At 36.9% G+C, this 18,956-nt stretch overlaps 1 protein-coding gene across 3 annotated transcripts; it reads left to right on the top strand.

Annotated features, from left to right (window-relative positions):
* The first annotated feature begins 1,402 nt into the window (after window positions 1–1,402).
* Window positions 1,403–18,626, top strand: ldb2b (LIM domain binding 2b). Of its 3 annotated transcripts, none has more exons than XM_079812449.1 (10): window positions 1,403–1,671; window positions 3,305–3,407; window positions 5,536–5,708; window positions 6,962–7,084; window positions 9,737–9,820; window positions 9,934–10,057; window positions 11,308–11,361; window positions 12,790–12,914; window positions 17,279–17,338; window positions 17,786–18,626. In XM_079812449.1, exons 1-9 carry the CDS (start codon window positions 1,540–1,542, stop codon window positions 17,336–17,338), a joined length of 978 nt encoding a protein of 325 aa, XP_079668575.1. In that variant the 5' UTR covers window positions 1,403–1,539; the 3' UTR covers window positions 17,786–18,626. The 3 variants fall into 3 exon arrangements, with proteins under 3 accessions (XP_079668575.1, XP_079668574.1, XP_079668573.1); XM_079812448.1 differs by having other exon boundaries at window positions 17,279–17,334; window positions 17,786–18,622; XM_079812447.1 differs by lacking the exon at window positions 17,279–17,338 and having other exon boundaries at window positions 17,786–18,622.
* The last annotated feature ends 330 nt before the right edge of the window (window positions 18,627–18,956 follow it).

Genomic DNA, 18,956 nt, shown 5'->3' with positions numbered 1-18,956 from the left:
GGCTCTCCCACCAGTTCTGCTATTCTCAACCCTTCTGCCGTTTGCTATTAACTAAAGAGAAATCAGAGAGTGACATCTTGTGGTCATCTTTGATCAAGTCGCCATAGAGATGGGAGGAAAATTGATCAACACAAAGACATGGATAGGGAGCCCTCTCATTATCCTGCTCACTTTCTCTCTCTCCATTTATACAGCAGTGGAGTGGGTAAATTTCATTCCTTTAGACCCCCTTCTCCCTCCTCGCCTTTCCCCATGAGACACAACGCACACAAAGAGCCCAGCAACCACTCTTATTAACTGACCTGAAGGGGGAGGGGTGAGTGTGTGTGTGTGTGTGTGTGTGTGTGTGTGTGTGTGTGTGTGTGTGTGTGTGTGTGTGTGTGTGTGTGTGTGTGTGTGTGTGTGTGTGTGTGTGTGTGTGTGTGTGTGTGTGTGTGTGTGTGTGTGTGTGTGTGTGTGTGTGTGTGTGCGTGTGTGAGAATCTCTGATCCTCTTTACTAGTATACCTACGGTTTGCATTGTGAGGCCACATGAGCTTTGAACTATCACAAAATAAAGCAACAGGCAATGTGTATATATGTGCATGTGTGTTATTCTAAACTGCTTTGTAAAAAGAGGGAGTGTCTTGATTTTGGGCATGAGAAAGAGAGGCCGAAAGAAAAAAGAAAGTGAAGTAAAGGAGGTGAACTTTTGGGGCCCTGCTTCCCCCCAAAAACAAGAGAGTAATAGAATCCATATGGACTCACTCTCTCTCTCTCTCTCTCTCTCTCTCTCTCTCTCTCTCTCTCTCTCTCTCTCTCTCTACATGTCTGTCCTATCTGGATCTCTTTCTCTCATTACGCAAGAGTATTTTTATTGAAAATGAGTGGGAAATGTAAAGAAAGTGTATATTATTTTATAAACGAATAAAAATGTGTATATATCTCCAAACAATGGGAGAGAATGAGAGACAGAGTGAAAAGCAGAGAGAATGTGTGTCTGTGTATATGTGGGAGAGCAAGTCTCTTGTGTGAGTCATAAAGAGAGATGGAAAAATACAAGTAGAGAAGCGCGCGCACACACACACTGTAGTTGCAGTACTGCATTAAATATGTGCTGTGCTTAGTTTATTTGCACATTAGCAAACTATATTATCTACAGTAGCCTAAAGTAGCACATACTGCAGTAGTTATTGATAAAATGTATTGGGGATTGTATCCGAGCAAACATAATAAAAGCAAACAGTGATTGCATTCCATTGAATTTTGCCCTAATTGGCCAACTTGTCAGACTGTACAGTAAGGAAAGACCCTCCAATTTACAGAAGCCTCTCTCCTTTCCTCCACCCCCTCCCTCGTCTCTCCCCTTCCCTTCGTGAAGTCCTCCCTCCCCCTCTCCTTCTATCCTGCTCCCCTCTCCTCTCACAGCAGAGCGCGCGTGTGATTTGACAGTCGCATCTCTCCGTGTCCGCGAGCGCGCGTGTGTGTGTATGTTTACGATCGTCGTGCTCCACGTGCGGCGTGTGGATGCGCTCCTCGCGCGCTGTCGGTAACAGAAACCATGACTGGCGCGCCACGCGACCCCTTCTACTCCTCTCCGTTCGGTCCGTTTTACCGGAGACACGCGCCCTACCCGGTGCAGCCGGAGTACCGGATGCACGAGCTCAACAAACGGCTCCAGTCCCGGCCTGAGGTGAGTGATCACCAAAAAATTTATTTAATTTTATAAAGTAGCTAAATCTTACAACCTTTCAACATTTATTTTAGATAGGATAATAGATTATAGATCAATAGATTCATCACGCAATCTAAAAGGATAACTTTTCTGTCCACTAAGATGGTTTTATTCGGGGTGGGGAAACATTTTCCTTCTAAATTACTTTTTTGATCAAATTATTATTATTATTATTTTTTAATCGGAATTTCTAATTTGCACTTTTCCATAAAGGACTTTAAATCAATGAATGTATTTATGTGTGTAATGTCATAACATTCTGTTCCACATATTGCTGTCATTTCCATAACGTTTTAGAGAAACAATCGAGCCTTAAAAAAATATGTTATTAATTGGATATGATGGAAATTAGATGTGAACATAAGGCATATCTCTGCCAGCAGACTACCAGTTAGCAGAATATCATAATTTTAATCAATTGTAATGTTTTTTTTTTGTACCATGGTTATTTGTAAAATGCATGTTTATACATTAAAAGTACATTCAATTAATTATTAATTGACTATTACTTATCTCTAAGAACTGAAATAGCCTATCGCATACCAAAGTGCACTTGAAGGTTGCCAAAGCCATGATCAGATCTTTATTATCTGACATGTCTAATAATAGATGAAACATAATTTCAATAAGTAAATTTTTTAAATATTTCAAGTAGCCAAAGGTCCCCTAAAAATACCCTAATAAATGAATTTATTCCTCTCGCATCACCACAGTGTGTGACCCCACTGTTCTGTAACAAACTGAACTTATTCAAGGACTTTCACCGAATATGATTTGATTTAGCACAAAACTCATTAGTCTATGCACTATGGATTATATGGTGTTTTTCATGAACACAAACAGCAAGGTGATGATCAGTGATGTTTATGTAGCAGTGTGATATTATAGGACTCCCTATAAGAATGGACCAACGGTTCAATGTGACCAGTATTGCTGTACCATGCATATATTTTATTTAAATAAGTATATTTAAAAAATAATATAATTCTCCTAATGCAAACTGCAGTGCAAGCTGTGTTAATATTTGCTTTTCCTGATGCCGTCGGTGTGTGTGCAAAAATAATCCGTAGTAAATTGTACACATACCACTCAGAAAAAGCAATGCGAATAAAGTGGGGGAAATAAAATGTATTAGCAGAGGAATAAAATGGTGTTCAGCACACCTGGAGATAATAATTTGACAGATCGCGCTAAGAGAGACTGAACTATTAGAATAATGACCTATAGAAATGACCCTTTCACACAGTCTAATAATTCTCTTACATGTTTATAACACACAAAAACTGAAGTGCAAGAGCTGTCACAATACAGGTTATTGTGGCTTTATGGGCTGGTATAATCATGTCCAATACAATCAAGTGAATCTCAATAGCAGGCCAGCGGTAGTTGGCTGGATTTGTGGTGTAAATTGCTGCCCTTAATGGGGCGAGTCAACTTGGGTGTGTGTTTATAATAAACAGTAAGCTCTGAAATGGTAATCACTGTGCCAGGCCTAATTATGGTCATTTTGGGTCATTCAGGGGCCAAGTACTTCTGAGCCTCTCTTCTGTCTCACTCGGTGTTAAATGTATGTTAATGTGTGATCCGGCAGGACTGTGATATTCTGTGGTGGGATGCATTCTGCACTGAGTTCTTTGAAGAAGATGCCACACTGACTCTCTCATTTTGCCTGGAGGAGGGACCCAAGACATACAGTAAGTGTGTGCAGAGCCATAGCCGCCATAATCACCACCACCATATTAATATTATAAATGTTCGAAATAGGGGTTTCGATGGTAGATTCTTCAACTTTTACATTTGGTCCCCCTAAATATTTAACATTTGGTTGGATCGGTGATGCTTGTTTGTCTCTTGTATTTATCAATTCATTAAAAAATACATTCAAATGCAGCTCATACATTAAATGAGTGATGTTTATAATTTCTGATTTAAAAATGTTGATATTTTTGATAGCCATGAAATAAGTATGTCAGGTTCATACAACTGTCTAGATATAAAAGACAATAAAAGAAGAAAAAAAAGGGGGGGGGGGGGGGTTTAACAAAAAAAAATGTTTTATGACATGCAATGTTGTAAAATGCAAAAAGAAAACATTATGCTGTTTATATATAAAACATTTACCTTGAGAAATATATTTTAAGATGTATGAACAGTATGAACATAATGATTAAAATGTGTAAATGTGTTATTACCTTTTACTTGACATTTTGTAATTAATCAAATTAAAACTTTTCTTGAAAACGGTATAAAAGATATTCAAAAACATACAAAACCACTATAAATATACTGATGTATTTATGGACAGAACTTGGCACATATGTTGGTTACACTTTAAGGTGTCCTTGTTGCAGTGTAATTGTATATTTAAGTTCTGAGTAATATAAATTAACTACATGAACTTACTGTAGAGTAGGAATATGGAGGATTAGGTTTGGGTTAGTTGCATGTAATTATGCATAATTTATAGTTATTGACATGTAATGTGAAACAAGGACACTGTAAAACTAAGTGTTACCAATACGTTTTAAACTAGATCTTTAGGGACATTGGCCCAGTCATATCCTTGAGTTTTCATCAGTAAATATTGTGAACATCAAAATATGATGAAATCATGGTGTACGTGCTAATTATTAATAATTAAATAAATGAGAATAAGATCTGTGAGCATATTTGTGTTTGAGCGTATTTCTCATTAAAAAAAAACGGTAACACTTTACAATAAGGTTCATTAGTTAACATTACTTAACATGAACTAATAATGAACTGCACTTATAAAGCATTTATTAATCTTTGTTAATGTTAATTTCAACATTTGCTAATGCATTATTAAAATCTTGCTAACATTAGTTAATGCACTGTGAACTAACATGAACAAACCATGAATAGCTAGATTTGTATGAACTAACGTTAACAAAGATGAACTAATGCTGAACTAAGGTGTTGTTCATGGTTAGTTATACACTCTAAAAAATGCTGGGTTAAAAATAACCCAAGTTGGGTTGAAAAGGGACTAACCCAGCAATTGGGTTTTTTAACCCTGCGACAGGGTTGTTTTAACCCAGCAATTGGGTTGTTTTAAGCAAACATTTAAACAAACCGCTGGGTTAAAACAACCCAATTGCTGGGTTAGTCCATTTTCAACCCAACTTGGGTTATTTTTAACTCAGCATGTTTTAGAGTGTAATGTTAATTAATGCATTAACTAATGTTAACTAATACAACCTTATTGTAAAGTGTTACCAAAAAAAATATATAGGCTACACTTTCTTTTTATCTCTCGCTCACACTTATCTGCCTGAATCTCGTTCTCTTTCCAAGATTTTAGATTCATTTCAGCCTGTTTAGATTTAGACAGGGACACAGTTGTGCTGGATTTCACTTATTCTCATTCATTCCTTATTCACTGTGTATGTGGTGAGATTTGATTGACAGGTCTGGGGTGTTCAAATAAATATGGGCCTGCAGACTTCACACACCTCTACTGCAGTGATTGACAGCTCCAGAGCACTAACTGTTCTGCGCGCACGCACAGCCTGCTGGACTTAATGCCTGCGGCATTCAGTAGCCTGTTTGTTTCTAACTCTTAGGGGACCACACACAGAGACACACAAACACACACATTTATGATTTCCAGTTCAGGTGTTCGGCCAGTGTGCCGCCTAACTTCGAGTCTCTTTCATCATATGGGCATAAATAAATAAATAATGCTTGGGCATGGAGTCCATGGCATTCTTTTCTTTCCGTTTGATAATCAACGAACACAACTGAATGAAATGTTCGTCTCCACGTATGATTCACTCACTCTCATTCCTTCTTCCCCAGCCATCGGGCGCACCCTGATCCCTCGTTACTTCAGTTCTCTGTTCGAAGGAGGAGTCTATGAGTTGTTTTTTGAGCTGAAACAAACAAAGGAGTCATTTAACAACTCAACTATTACTGTCGACTCTCATCACTGTACAATGACAACACAACATGGCAAACCTACATTCACTAAGGTACTGCACACACACGCACAAGTCTGGCTCAGTGAGTCTTTGCTTCCTCATTTTCAGCTCTAATGTATTCCTCATTGTGAATTCTGGGCTGGAACTGCACAAAACAAAAAAGGAAAATATAACCCCCACTCTTTCCCTCTCCCTCCCGCTTCTGCTCTTTCTCGGCTTCTTCCTCACTCACTCTCTCTCTCACCCTCCCTCCCTCCCTCATTCTGCCTCTCTCTCTTATCCACAAAAACTGCTTCTCTTTTTCCCCCTATCCTATAGGTTTATGCTTTAAAATGATAAGATGATCTTAATAGAAAAGTCTGCTAGTTACACTATTTCGAGACCTCTCAAATATTACGATAATGTTCGTAAAATGGTCTTGCCTTTATAATTGGTATCAGATTAAATAAATACTTTTCCTGTTAATAAGACCAGTGTAACGTGCGATTTCGTGAGAGTCCTATGCAGTGTATAAAGTGTCCGTGTTACTGTGCAATTATACATTAAAGTACTGAGTAATAATAATTAACTACATATACTTACTATAGGGTTATGATTAGGGTGTGGTTTAGGTTAGTTGCATGAAATTAAGCACAATTTACAGTAATATGTGAAACAAAGACACTGTAAAATAAAGTGTTACCCAATATCCATATGGTACGCCACTATAGGATACAGGATCTCTAACTTGTCAATTAGAGAGAGCGAGTTTTGTCCAACTTTGCTTTTTAGTAAATGAACATTTGTGAATTAAATATTGATTTGGAATACTGTATGTTGTAGCTAAGTTATACAGATACAGTTCCCAAGTGTGTGTGTGTGTGTGTGTGTACTGGAGGCATTGATCAGAGCGTGTCTGCTGGGATTACATCCCTCCCGTTGCTATGCCAACCTCGCAGCTACCCTCCGTTCCCCCGGCAACAGAATGTTGGGGTTCAGAGTTCCACACAGAATTCTGCTTGTGCTGAAAATACTGCTTTAATGAGAGAACCGTGTAATTTGATTTGCTTTAAATTAATGAAAAACAAAAAGTCATTAGATGTAATTCGCTCGCATGTTTTTCTCCGGTCGAGTCGGTGTTATGATTTCGGAATTCACATTAATTATAACAATGGCTGGAAGATTATGTCTATGTTCTTTGTGTCGTGTCTGTCTTATTGCAATCTGAAAGTTTGAAACAAAAGTGTTAATTGAACTTCAAGCAAGGGTGTAAGGGACAGTCGCACAGTAACACAGACCTGAAACTCTTCCTGCTTTTTTCACAGGTCTGTACAGAAGGTCGTCTGATTCTTGTGTTCACCTTTGATGACCTCATGAGAATCAAAACATGGCACTTCACTATCACACACTACAGTGAGCTCATTCCCCGCAGTGTCTTGGCTGTTAATGTGAGTTCATTTTCATGTGAATCAATTAATTGTCCTAATTATTTCTCATACAAGATGACCTGGATGACCTTCTACATCGGCCAAAATTTTACCAGAGCACACTATTCTGAATACCATATCCCATAATGCAATGTGCTAGACCTTTGATTTCCGTTGCTGCAAATGAAGCAGAAGTAATAGCACCAACAATTTTAACAGCTCTATCTTGATTATTAAAATGAAATAAAATTACATTTAAAATTTAACTGGACTGCCAAGAGTCCAATAACACATTTTTACACCAGACTTGTTTTCGAGATGATAACGGGACACCACCAATTAACTCTTTCCCCACCATTGGCGGAATTTTCCAGCTTTTCACTGTTAAACGGTAGGGGGCTATTACACGTCTTCTGAAAGAGTACGGAATCTCCTGATCAAAGCACAGAGGAAAAAGAAGCAGAAACAAGCGGTTGCATATGTAAGCAGATGCATATATAAAATAACGCGCTCATCAACATTAAACAGCAAATAAATTGCCTAATGTTACTGTATAAAATATCGACCCAGGACAAGGTATGGGACTGTGGACAAGGTATGGGACTGTGAAGCTTTAGGGTGTTGATGGACTCGATTTATTCCATCTAAGTTTTGATCATCATCATTATTATATTTTAAAATGCAATTTATACCAGTGATGGCAAAGCTTAATTTCTTCCATGCTTGTTACTTCATGCTTGATTTGATTAGACATCCAAACGTAAGATTATATTTTTATACTAAACTAGATTAAAAATGTAAATGTAATTATTATTTTTGTTTTCGGCGATAACTGTCCTCCTCATAGTGATGTAAATGTGAGGTCATTTGGCAACAAGCAACAATTTGAAATGTTTATTGTTGCATGCTACACACTGTTTCACATCCTATTTTTTAAGAACAATTACAGTTTTCACAGTAGTAACTCAAACTGCAACTCAGTGATAAACAGGAAAATAATGATTCAGTTATGCAAACCGAATTAAATTCTGCTGTAAACCAGCTCTAAAAAGACAGTCTTTATTCAGTTGAAATCAGTTCAGTGTTGATAAATTTCAGTTCACTGTGTAAAGTACATCAATTTTGAAATGAGTTCAATTCAGCTATAAAGCAGCTCTGCAGAAAACCGTGATGTCATCATCAAGCTAAGTTGAGTACTCATCCAATAGTGTCGGTCGGTGCATTCAAATCAGTAGGGGTACCTATCACAATACCTTAATGTCACGATTTGATCAAGCAGCAACCTCCCGCAGTTTCTCTTGAAGCCAATACGGAAGTGACTTAAACTGCAATTCATCGACTGGCCACTAGGGCTCCAGGCTCCAGAAGGGAGCAGAATCTCATTGAGTCCCATGTTAAAATGCCCAACTTTACAGCAGAAAAAAAAACATGTTTACAGCCTGGTACAAATTCTGGTTTTGGTTTATACGGCTAATTTTGCCCTTCATGACAACTGTGAGGGGGGTGAATTTTTTTTATAACTCATTCGTTTACATTATATAAAGCCTTAAAGTTCTGCCTAATTAAGGGCGTGGCCACTTCGAGTTGTTCTACTGGTAACAAAAGACATTTGGCATTATCAGGACCCACAAATATTCTCCCATTGCAGTATTATACATTATATTCAACACATTATATACAGTCGTTTAATGTAGTACTGACACTAAAACTCTGTAAACTTGAATTGTTTCTCACACAGTAATATTAATTTTGGGTGAACTCTACACAATACAGATTGTCACTATCCACGATACATATTGTTGCATTTTTGTATTGTGATATATTGTGACACGATATATTGTTACACCCCTACAAATCAGTAATATCACTGAAGATTAAGTGGAGTAATGGAGAAGCAGTAGCTCAAACAGTTGAGCATGATGCTATAGCAACCACAAGGTCATGGGTTTGATACCCAGGGTATGTTAATAATTAATTTTACATCTTCAGAGCAATATAAGTTGCTCTAGATAAAAATGTCTTTCAAATTCTTTGCTAAATGTAAAAGTCAAATACTTTTACTTTTTTAAATACAAATACTTTTAATCAGGTGCCCTTCTCTTTGCATCAGTCATTCATGTGACACATACTCTCAGTCATTGTTAACATGAATAAAACACCGTCCTTACTATTTCTGACACTGCATGTTAAATATTATTCACACAAGTCAGTTTCTCTTTACATGAGCCAAGTACTGCTTATCTGAGTGCAGTATTGCTGCGTCAAAGCAAAGTTTTTAGCTTTTAGCTAAACATGTAAATGTAAACAACATTTTTCATATCTAACATTTACAACACACCACTTTCATTCAAGAATAATAAAAAAGTAATTAGTTGTATTCTAGATAATCCAATTTCCTTTAATGTTATGTTTACCATGCATTTGTCTGGCACGTTCGCAGACTCAGGTATTTTCAGAAGCACTCACAGGTAGCAGCTTATGGTACAACAAAATGTATTTCAGCCCTTTTTTATCAATCAAGGTGAAAGCATCCAAACCTTTTAGCTAAGCTGTCAGGATGTTGCTATGGAAACATATCCTATAATGAATTAGAGCTCTATCTGGATGGAGCACAAAATAAGAGAGAGAATAAATGGACTTGTGTGTCCATGTGTGCGTGTGTGTCTTTATCAGGCACAAGACCCTGGAGCTCTGGAACAACTGTCCAAAAACATCAGTCGAGTGGGACTTACCAACCTCACACTGAACTACCTCAGAGTATGTTACAATCACATATACTGTACACCCATTTGAACACACTCACTCTCTTACAAATGGTCATTAATTTGTGTTAAACAACTGAGTGAAAATATTTGTTTGTTTGTGTGCAGTTGTGTGTGATTCTAGAGCCGATGCAGGAGCTCATGTCTAGGCATAAGACATACGGACTGAGTCCCAGAGACTGTCTGAAGACCTGTCTCTTTCACCAGTGGCAGAGAATGACAACACCACCAGGTCTCACACACACACACACACACACACACACACGCACGTCTGGTTCGCTATCTTTGTGGTAGAAACTGTATATTCTATCCCCTTACACTAACCCTACCCCTAAACCTACCCATCACAGAAAACAGTATGCATTTTTACATAATAAAAACCTCATTCTCTATGATTTACACTATAGGTTTGTTGACAAACACACACACACACACACACACACACACACACACACACACACACACACACACACACACACACACACACACACACACACACACACACACACACACACACACACACACACACACACACACACACACACACACACACACACACACACACACACACACACACACACACACACACACACACACACACACACACACAAGCCTCATGCTTTCATCTGTGTTATTTTAGTATTACTGTTACTAATTTACTATTATTATTTTTATTCATATGTTTTAGTTGTTTTTATTTTTTCCATATTTATATCTTAATTTTTGTTAACGTTTTAGTAATTTTGCGTGTCATTTTTTGCGTGGCAATGTTTGTACAAAATTGTATTTAATTTTAATTTTTCATTATTTTAGTATATCAAGTTAAGCTAAATGAAAACGTTGCCTTTTCAGTTAACGTTTATTTTATTACACGTAACAAAAATCTTTTTTAGGTTTAGTTTAACAATATCAACCCTGGCTCCAAAATTCTTCATTAGTTCTCGTTTCATGGCTCCTCTTAGCTTTCTTTCTCTTTTAAATACAGTCTGTCATGAAAGATTAATACAGTAACACCAGCATTGTTTAGCTACTCTTTCGCCCGAGCGTTTAATTTCTTTCTGTTGTTCTCCTCTTTAAGAGCTACAGAATGTCATTAAATTTACAGTAGTTTGTTTCATACATTGTAAACATATTTCATATTGCTTATTAACATTTCAAAGTACTGAGCGCAGGCTGTTAAGGGTTTTGTGATCTGCAGTAATTAATGAAGACTTTGACCTTGTGTTGTTATTTATGCGTTATTTTACTGCTCTTTTTAAATAAATAACTACCTCCTGCTGTTCTTTGACAATAATTCCTTCACTTCGCCTGAACAATAATTGTAACGTTCTTTCCAGGCAACTCTCTCACTTTCTATGTTCTTACATTTTTCCTCTTTACCGTTTTGCATCCTCATTATTTACTGAACTTTTATGTTAATGTTTGTTTCTAAATGATGGTATGGTGGTGTCTTTTAACTGTTATTAATTTCTTTCATTTCAGTTGGACCCTCACCAAACTTCAAGACAGAAATATTTCCCTCTAATTCCAAAAAATGTATGTATGCTTATCTGTGCGCTTTCATTCTTTACAGTTCCTTAAACATTCTAGTTAGGGTTTGTTCTACACTCATACCTCTCTCAATGTCCTATCGATACTGCTAGAATGCTCTGCATTGAAAATGTAACCAACTGCAATTATGTAATATTTGCATACTGTATTGTAATTGGTTTTCTTTCTTACATCTGTTTGCATACTGAATTGTGATTGGTTTCCTTTCTTACATCTGTTTGCATACTGAATTGTGATTGGTTTTCTTTCTTACATCTGTTTTCATACTGAATTGTGATTGATCTGACAGTTCTTGCATACATTTAACTGTAAAGCCACGTTTTCACTGCGCAATGCACTGCACTATGGCTGAATTCAAATAACATGCCGTACTACACTAAAACCCCTATCATACACCTGGTGCAATGCGGCGCCAGGCACAACACAAGAGTTTTTTGCTTGTTTCAGCCCGATGCAGTTATCATTTTCACGTCCAGCCAGCGCCACGTTGTTTGAATAGCAAATGCATTTGCGCGCACATGGGCGTGCTGGTCTGAAAACGAGGTGTATTCAGGCGCATTGTTGGCGGGTTGCTATTTTGAGGCAATTGAAAAGTCAATGGCGCAATATTTTTTTTAAAGTTTTAAGTAATTTGCGCCTATAGGCGGGTCCACAACACGTGTACACTCTGCTTATTACACACACAGGGACGCACAACAGCACACAAACATTTTTAAATATGAAAAGTATGAAGTCTTTCCGCTTGCAAATTCCGGCATGTAAATAGTGAATCCGCCATGGCGCTAACGCAACTGACTTTTAAAGGAAATGGGAGATGAGACTCTGATTGGTTTATTGCACGTTACGCCCAAAACACACCCATGACGGCGACCGTAGTAAAGCAAAAGTGGATTTGGACACGCCCTAAGTTTACAAGTGCTTTAGACCATGTGCTAAAATATTTGAATAAATCGTTAAAATAGAGTCCTTGGTATGAGTAAGAGTACTATGCTAGTATGCCACTCCTAATTTCAGACTATGTGTTGATTCTGAAAAAAGAGACGCATACTCTGTGTCTTAAATTTTACTAAAATATAAAATAAACACTATTCTTTTGTTGCCGTGCAAGGACTGGTATTTCCCCCAGGAAATGCAAATGTAGTTTTTTCTGTTCTCCTCCATAAATCATAAAGAATATCATTAGAATATCATCTTGACTTTTGTTTATTCATCCACTGATTTCATTTTCAGTACTGATTAGTGTTTTAAAGCAGGGATACAGTATGCTGTGTATCCGCACCTAGCTATTAATCTATCTAACCACCCATTTTTAAACAGGTTCACTCTGTTTTCATAACTTTTTCAACTTCAACATTCATGGAATGCAATGTTGATTCGATTTGCATTATGCTGCTTTTATGTTTTGATTGACAGCAGAGCCAGCCAAACCAGCAACAAAGAGAAGGAGGAGGAGGAACTCTGCTGGTAGCGCGTCCAATAGCAACACAGGAAACAGCAAGAAGCGCAGCCCAGCAAATAACTTCAGCCTACCCTCACAGGTACACAGTGTTGGGTGAAACTAGTTACTAAGTAATTAGTTACTGTAATTTGATTTCTTTTCCCTTGAAAAAGTAAAGTAAGGGATTGCTCTTATTTTTTTGTGTAATTTACAGTTACTTCACATGTAATTGAACTAAATACTGTATATAGACTGTAGAACAATTATATATAATACAACAGTGGAATTAGCATCACAATTTAAAGTCTAACTTTAAAATGCATGTTTTTATCTATCCTTCTCATATTTGTAATACTTTGGTCAGTTAATAAGAATAATTGATGTTGTTTTATATTATGTATTTGAATGAATTAAAAGAGCTGTTTCATGTCTATCCTTAAATCATTAACTAGTCGAGATTGATATAAGATTTTGAAAGTAATAAGTAATTAAATATTTTTGGACAGAGTAACTTGTACAGTAATCTAATTACATTATTGAAGATGTAATTAGTAACTAGTAATTAGTTTCTTTTTTAGAGTAACTTACCCAACACTGCAGGTACATCACATACAAACATGTGCTTACTCTAAGCCTGTGTTCGGAATGTATATATAGCATACTACCATACTACCCTTACAATTGTGGCAGTATATAGTATTTATACTGTGGACAGTATGCTAATTTTCTGTATGCACAAAATACTCTGCCCAATTACTAACTCTGCCCTTACATATGAAAATGTGCTGTGGGCTATACAACAGAGCAACCTTTTTAAAAATCTTCATTAAACCTCTTCAAATAACAAACAACACAATACAAAAACACAATAAATTCTAACAGCACACATATATTAATCAGACACACACACATTGTGTATGTATGTATATATATATATATATATATATATATATATATATATATATATATATATATATATATACATATTTACAAACTTTTATGTTAGATGTGACTAATCAATTTGACAGTACTAATATATATATATATATATATGCACATCACGATTAATCACATCTAAGTTTGTAAATATGTAATATGTGTGTGTGTATGCATACTGTATTTATAGGGGGACAATTTACAGGAAATAATTATATGTAAATCTGAATATATAGATACAAATCTATATGTAGTTACAAATATGAATAAATAAATGTTAATCTGATTATAAGTCACAATATATATTTATACATTCTGAATATATAAATGCATATATTGTCTATTAGGGCTTGAATTTTTTATTTTTAGCACAGGATTCCCTTAAGTTCCATGCTTTTAATGTGCTAAATTCCTGCAAACAATGATTCACTATAGCATATACACTATAGCTTTGTGTGAAGTGCGTTCTCACATATTTGGGTGCTGATCAAGAAAAGTGATTTTGTTGTCCTAGGTATTATTAAATGGCAAGGATTTTTTCTGACCTCAATGAACTTGAAGGTATGGAAGTTTGTTTCCACCACAGGAAAAAAAGTGGCTTTTTATCTCACAATTCTGGCTTTTTTTTTCTCACAATTGCAAGTTTACATTGCAATTGTTTAGAAACAGAATCAGAATTGTGAGAAAAAGTCAATAATAATAAAGTCCAGATAATAAAACCTAGGGTATCAAAATCAACTGCGGGTGGTAGGTCCTTTTTCTTAATTAGCATCCAAATATGCGAGAATGTGCTTTACATACCGCTCATTGTGCATGAATACTGAACTCAGAGAGAGAGGGAAGATGCAGTTGCATTCTCGTTGTTTGTGAAATTACAGTCTGACAGCTAGATTTAAAATGATTGTCTCGATCTGTTAATCTGAATGAATTGGGTTTACTCATTCAGTCTCCATGCTAATAATTGTTTGCAGAATTGTTTAGCACATTAAATCATGGGACTTGTGGAATGAGTAAAATGATGTGCAATACCCACAATCCTATGCAAAAATTCAGTCCCTAAGTAGACAATATATGCATTTATGTATTCTGAATTTATAAATATATATTCTGACTTATAACTATATATTTAGTATTTACATTTATATATTCAGTTATAATTATATATTCAGGATTTATAAATATACAGTATTGTGATATATAATTATAAATATATATTCAGATTTGTATCTATATATTCAGATTTACATTCATATATTCCCGATTTACATATAATTATTTACTGTTTGGCTCCCCCATAGTATGTGTGTATATACAGTGAGGAAAATAAGTATTTGAACACCCTGCTATTTTGCAAGTTCTCCCACTTAGAGATCATGGAGGGGTCTGAAATTTTCATCGTAGGTGCATGTCCACTGAGAGACATAATCTAAAAAAAAAAAATCCAGAAATCACAATGTATGATTTTTTAACTATTTATTTGTATGATACAGCTGCAAATAAGTATTTGAACACCTGAGAAAATCAATGTTAATATTTGGTACAGTAGCCTTTGTTTGCAATTACAGAGGTCAAACGTTTCCTGTAGTTTTTCACCAGGTTTGCACACACTGCAGGAGGGATTTTGGCCCACTCCTCCACACAGATCTTCTCTAGATCAGTCAGGTTTCTGGCCTGTCGCTGAGAAACACGGAGTTTGAGCTCCCTCCGAAGATTCTCTATTGGGTTTAGGTCTGGAGACTGGCTAGGCCATGCCAGAACCTTGATATGCTTCTTACAGAGTCACTCCTTGGTTATCCTGGCTGTGTGCTTCGGGTCATTGTCATGTTAGAAGACCCAGCCTCGACCCATCTTCAATGCTCTAACTGAGGGAAGGAGGTTGTTCCCCAAAATCTCGCAATTCATGGCCCCGGGCATCCTCTCCTTAATACAGTGCAGTCCCATGTGCAGAAAAACACCCCCAAAGCATGATACTACCACCCCCATGCTTCACAGTAGGGATGGTGTTCTTGGGATGGTACTCATCATTCTTCTTCCTCCAAAAATGTTTAGTGGAATTATGAGCAAAAAGTTCTATTTTGTTCTCATCTGACCACATGACTTTCTCCCGTGACTCCTCTGGATCATCCAAATGGTCATTGGCAAACTTAAGACGGGCCTGGACATGTGCTGGTTTAAGCAGGGGAACCTTCCGTGCCATGCATGATTTCAAACCATGACGTCTTAGTGTATTACCAACAGTAACCTTGGAAACGGTGGTCCCAGCTCTTTTCAGGTCATTGACCAGCTCCTCCTGTGTAGTTCTGGGCTGATTTCTCACCTTTCTTAGGATCATTGAGACCCCACGAGGTGAGATCTTGCATGGAGCCCCAGTCCGAGGGAGATTGACAGTCATGTTTAGCGTCTTCCATTTTCTAATGATTGCTCCAAAAGTGGACCTTTTTTCACCAAGCTGCTTGGCAATTTCCCCGTAGTCCTTTCCAGCCTTGTGGAGGTGTACACTTTTGTCTCTAGTGTCTTTGGACAGCTCTTTGGTCTTGGCCATGTTAGTAGTTGGATTCTTACTGATTGTATGGGGTGGACAGGTGTCTTTATGCAGCTAACGACCTCAAACAGGTGCATCTAATTTAGGATAATAAATGGAGTGGAGGTGGACATTTTAAAGGCAGACTAACAGGTCTTTGAGGGTCAGAATTCTAGCTGATAGACAGGTGTTCAAATACTTATTTGCAGCTGTATCATACAAATAAATAGTTAAAAAATCATACATTGTGATTTCTGGATTTTTATTTTTTAGATTATGTCTCTCTCAGTGGACATGCACCTACGATGACAATTTCAGACCCCTCCATGATTTCTAAGTGGGAGAACTTGCAAAATAGCAGGGTGTTCAAATACTTATTTTCCTCACTGTATATACAGTGTATATATGTGTGTGTATATATACACACACAGACACACACACAGATATATGATTTATATTTTAAAGTAATTTTGAGATTTTAGAAGTTATTCTTTTTTTTCAGCTGCTTTAAGAATTGGAATAAAATAATTTCAAACATAGCCACAGTCACATACACACGTGCAGAGAAGCAGTGGTCCACACTGAATGGATCTTATAGGAGAGATATACTAAATGAATATGGAGAGTGGCTGGATGTCTGTACATATGTGTGTGTATGTGCGTAAGTGTGTGTAAAGAAATAACATAAAGAATAAGCAGTATAGAAAGGGAAGGACAGAGAGAGCAGCTTAGTAATTGAACCCATCCTATTTTTTTCATATTGTAATATTTCATGCAATGTATTATTTATTCAATAATTTACATTACAAATCAATACCTGAATTATATTGTTTGTATTGTTTATAATAAGTAACAATCAGTTTCCAGTGTGGTTGTAATTTGTAATGTTAGAGTAATTTTTTTGAATATATAGTCATTTGTCCATTCTGATAAATTTGTTTGTAATTGAGACTAATTAGCCGTAATTGATTTGATGATAATTAGTATTGTCCGTCTCTGGTCCCCAGCCTAAACGTGTCGCCGGGGAAACGAGGGGTGGCGGGTGGCTGGAGGCGGAGCTTAGGTAGGTGAGTGACACATGCAGACAGTTATCACGCAGCATGTGCTGTCTTAACCAGCTACTTAGCAATGCAAATTTGCTTAATTAGCACATATGTTGATATTTAGGTGTTCTCTATCTGAAAAAGAAACTAATTAAAGACCAAAGAGCTAGTGTATGCAAGTTTGTGTGTGTATGTGTATGACTGCATATTTAACAAAGTGTGTGTGTATGTGTGTGTATATATATATTCATTATCATACACATTTTTTGTAGTTGTGCACATTTTTTTACTGTATGCTTGCATTAGCCATATTTCAAGAATTACAGTCATAAATGATTCTGCTTCTCTCTCTTTCTACACCCCCGCCATGCCCCCCCCCCCTTCTCTCTCTCGCTCGACCCCCTGCGTCTCTGTTTACGTCAACTCTCTCTCTCTCTCTCTCTCTCTCTCTCTCTCTCTCTCTTGCTGTAGGATGTGATGGTGGTAGGGGAGCCCTCTCTAATGGGAGGGGAGTTGGGTGACGTGGACGAGCGTTTGATCACACGCCTTGAGAATGAACAATATGACCCTGTCAACGGTCTCCATGATGACAGTCTCCATGACTTCGCCAACTCACCAACCCTCGGAAACGGCAGCTCCTGGAATGCCCAGCACCCTACCAACCAGGACAGTAAGCCTGATACCATGGCAACGCAGCAATTGGAGTAATATGATCTGACAGTGGGTAGCTATGGCAACGGTGCTGTCAAGGGATGGGGGTATTTTCAATTGTAGAGGAGACATTGCTGGAAAGAAGGTGTGTGTGTGTGTGTGTGTGTGTGTGTGTGTGTGTGTGTGTGTGCGTGTGCGTGTGCGTGCGTGCGTGCGTGCGTGCGTGCGTGCATGTGTGTGTGTGTGTGTGTGCATGCTTGCGTTTATGTTGGTGTGACACGGTATTCCATACTTGAGACATACAGCTTCAACCATTTAGTTTATGTATTCAAAACAAAACAAAACAAAAACAAAACACTGCAAGCCTTGTAAATATACAGATATTAATTCATTTCATATCAAACATTTTCAGACTTTTTTTTAAAGCTCAGTGGACGTCTCGGCTTCATTCTGTACTGCATTGTTTGGTTTCGCTGCAACAACTTAATGAAAAAAGTCCCATTGTGAACGCTATAGCATTTTCAGCATAAACGCAGATATCTTTATTGCTCTAAAGTTTAATGCATATTGTAAAAAACATGCATATTTGTGCTGTAGTTGTGTATTTTATGTATGGTTTTCAATAATTTGCATTAATAAAATGTGTTTGGTTATGATATCCAATTCTGTGTGTTTGGTTATTGATATCAATGTAAAAAAAAAATGTAATTGTTATAATCCAAAAAGTTACAAAGAAATGAATCTTAAATATAGGGAATAGTGATTCTAAGAGGTTAATACCATAGACTGTAAAAGGTTAATACGCAGTAATCTCTAAATCTATTGCCCCCTCTTGTGGTTAAAGAAATTTGGTACATGCACCGCACTTAAAGGGATACAATTCTGTCATTTACTCACCCTGAAGTTGTTCCAAGCCTATATGAGTTTCTTTCTTCTGTTGAACACAAAATTAAATATTTTAAAGAATGTTGGTAACCAACCAGACAGTTGA

This window comes from Gobio gobio, assembly GCF_949357685.1.
Source record: "Gobio gobio genome assembly, chromosome: 3".
Lineage (NCBI taxonomy): Eukaryota > Metazoa > Chordata > Actinopteri > Cypriniformes > Gobionidae > Gobio > Gobio gobio.
The sequence above is the reverse complement of the archived record's forward strand: the minus strand, read 5'-3'. Positions and strand labels throughout refer to the sequence as shown.

Bases quoted from the DNA above. Each gene is read 5' to 3' on its own strand.
- ldb2b (XM_079812447.1), top strand. From the start codon at position 1,540: ATGACTGGCGCGCCACGCGACCCCTTCTACTCCTCTCCGTTCGGTCCG. The intron at 5,709-6,961 runs GTACTGCACACA...CTTTTTTCACAG, and splicing joins GCAAACCTACATTCACTAAG to GTCTGTACAGAAGGTCGTCT. The intron at 12,915-17,785 runs GTACACAGTGTT...CTCTTGCTGTAG, and splicing joins ACTTCAGCCTACCCTCACAG to GATGTGATGGTGGTAGGGGA.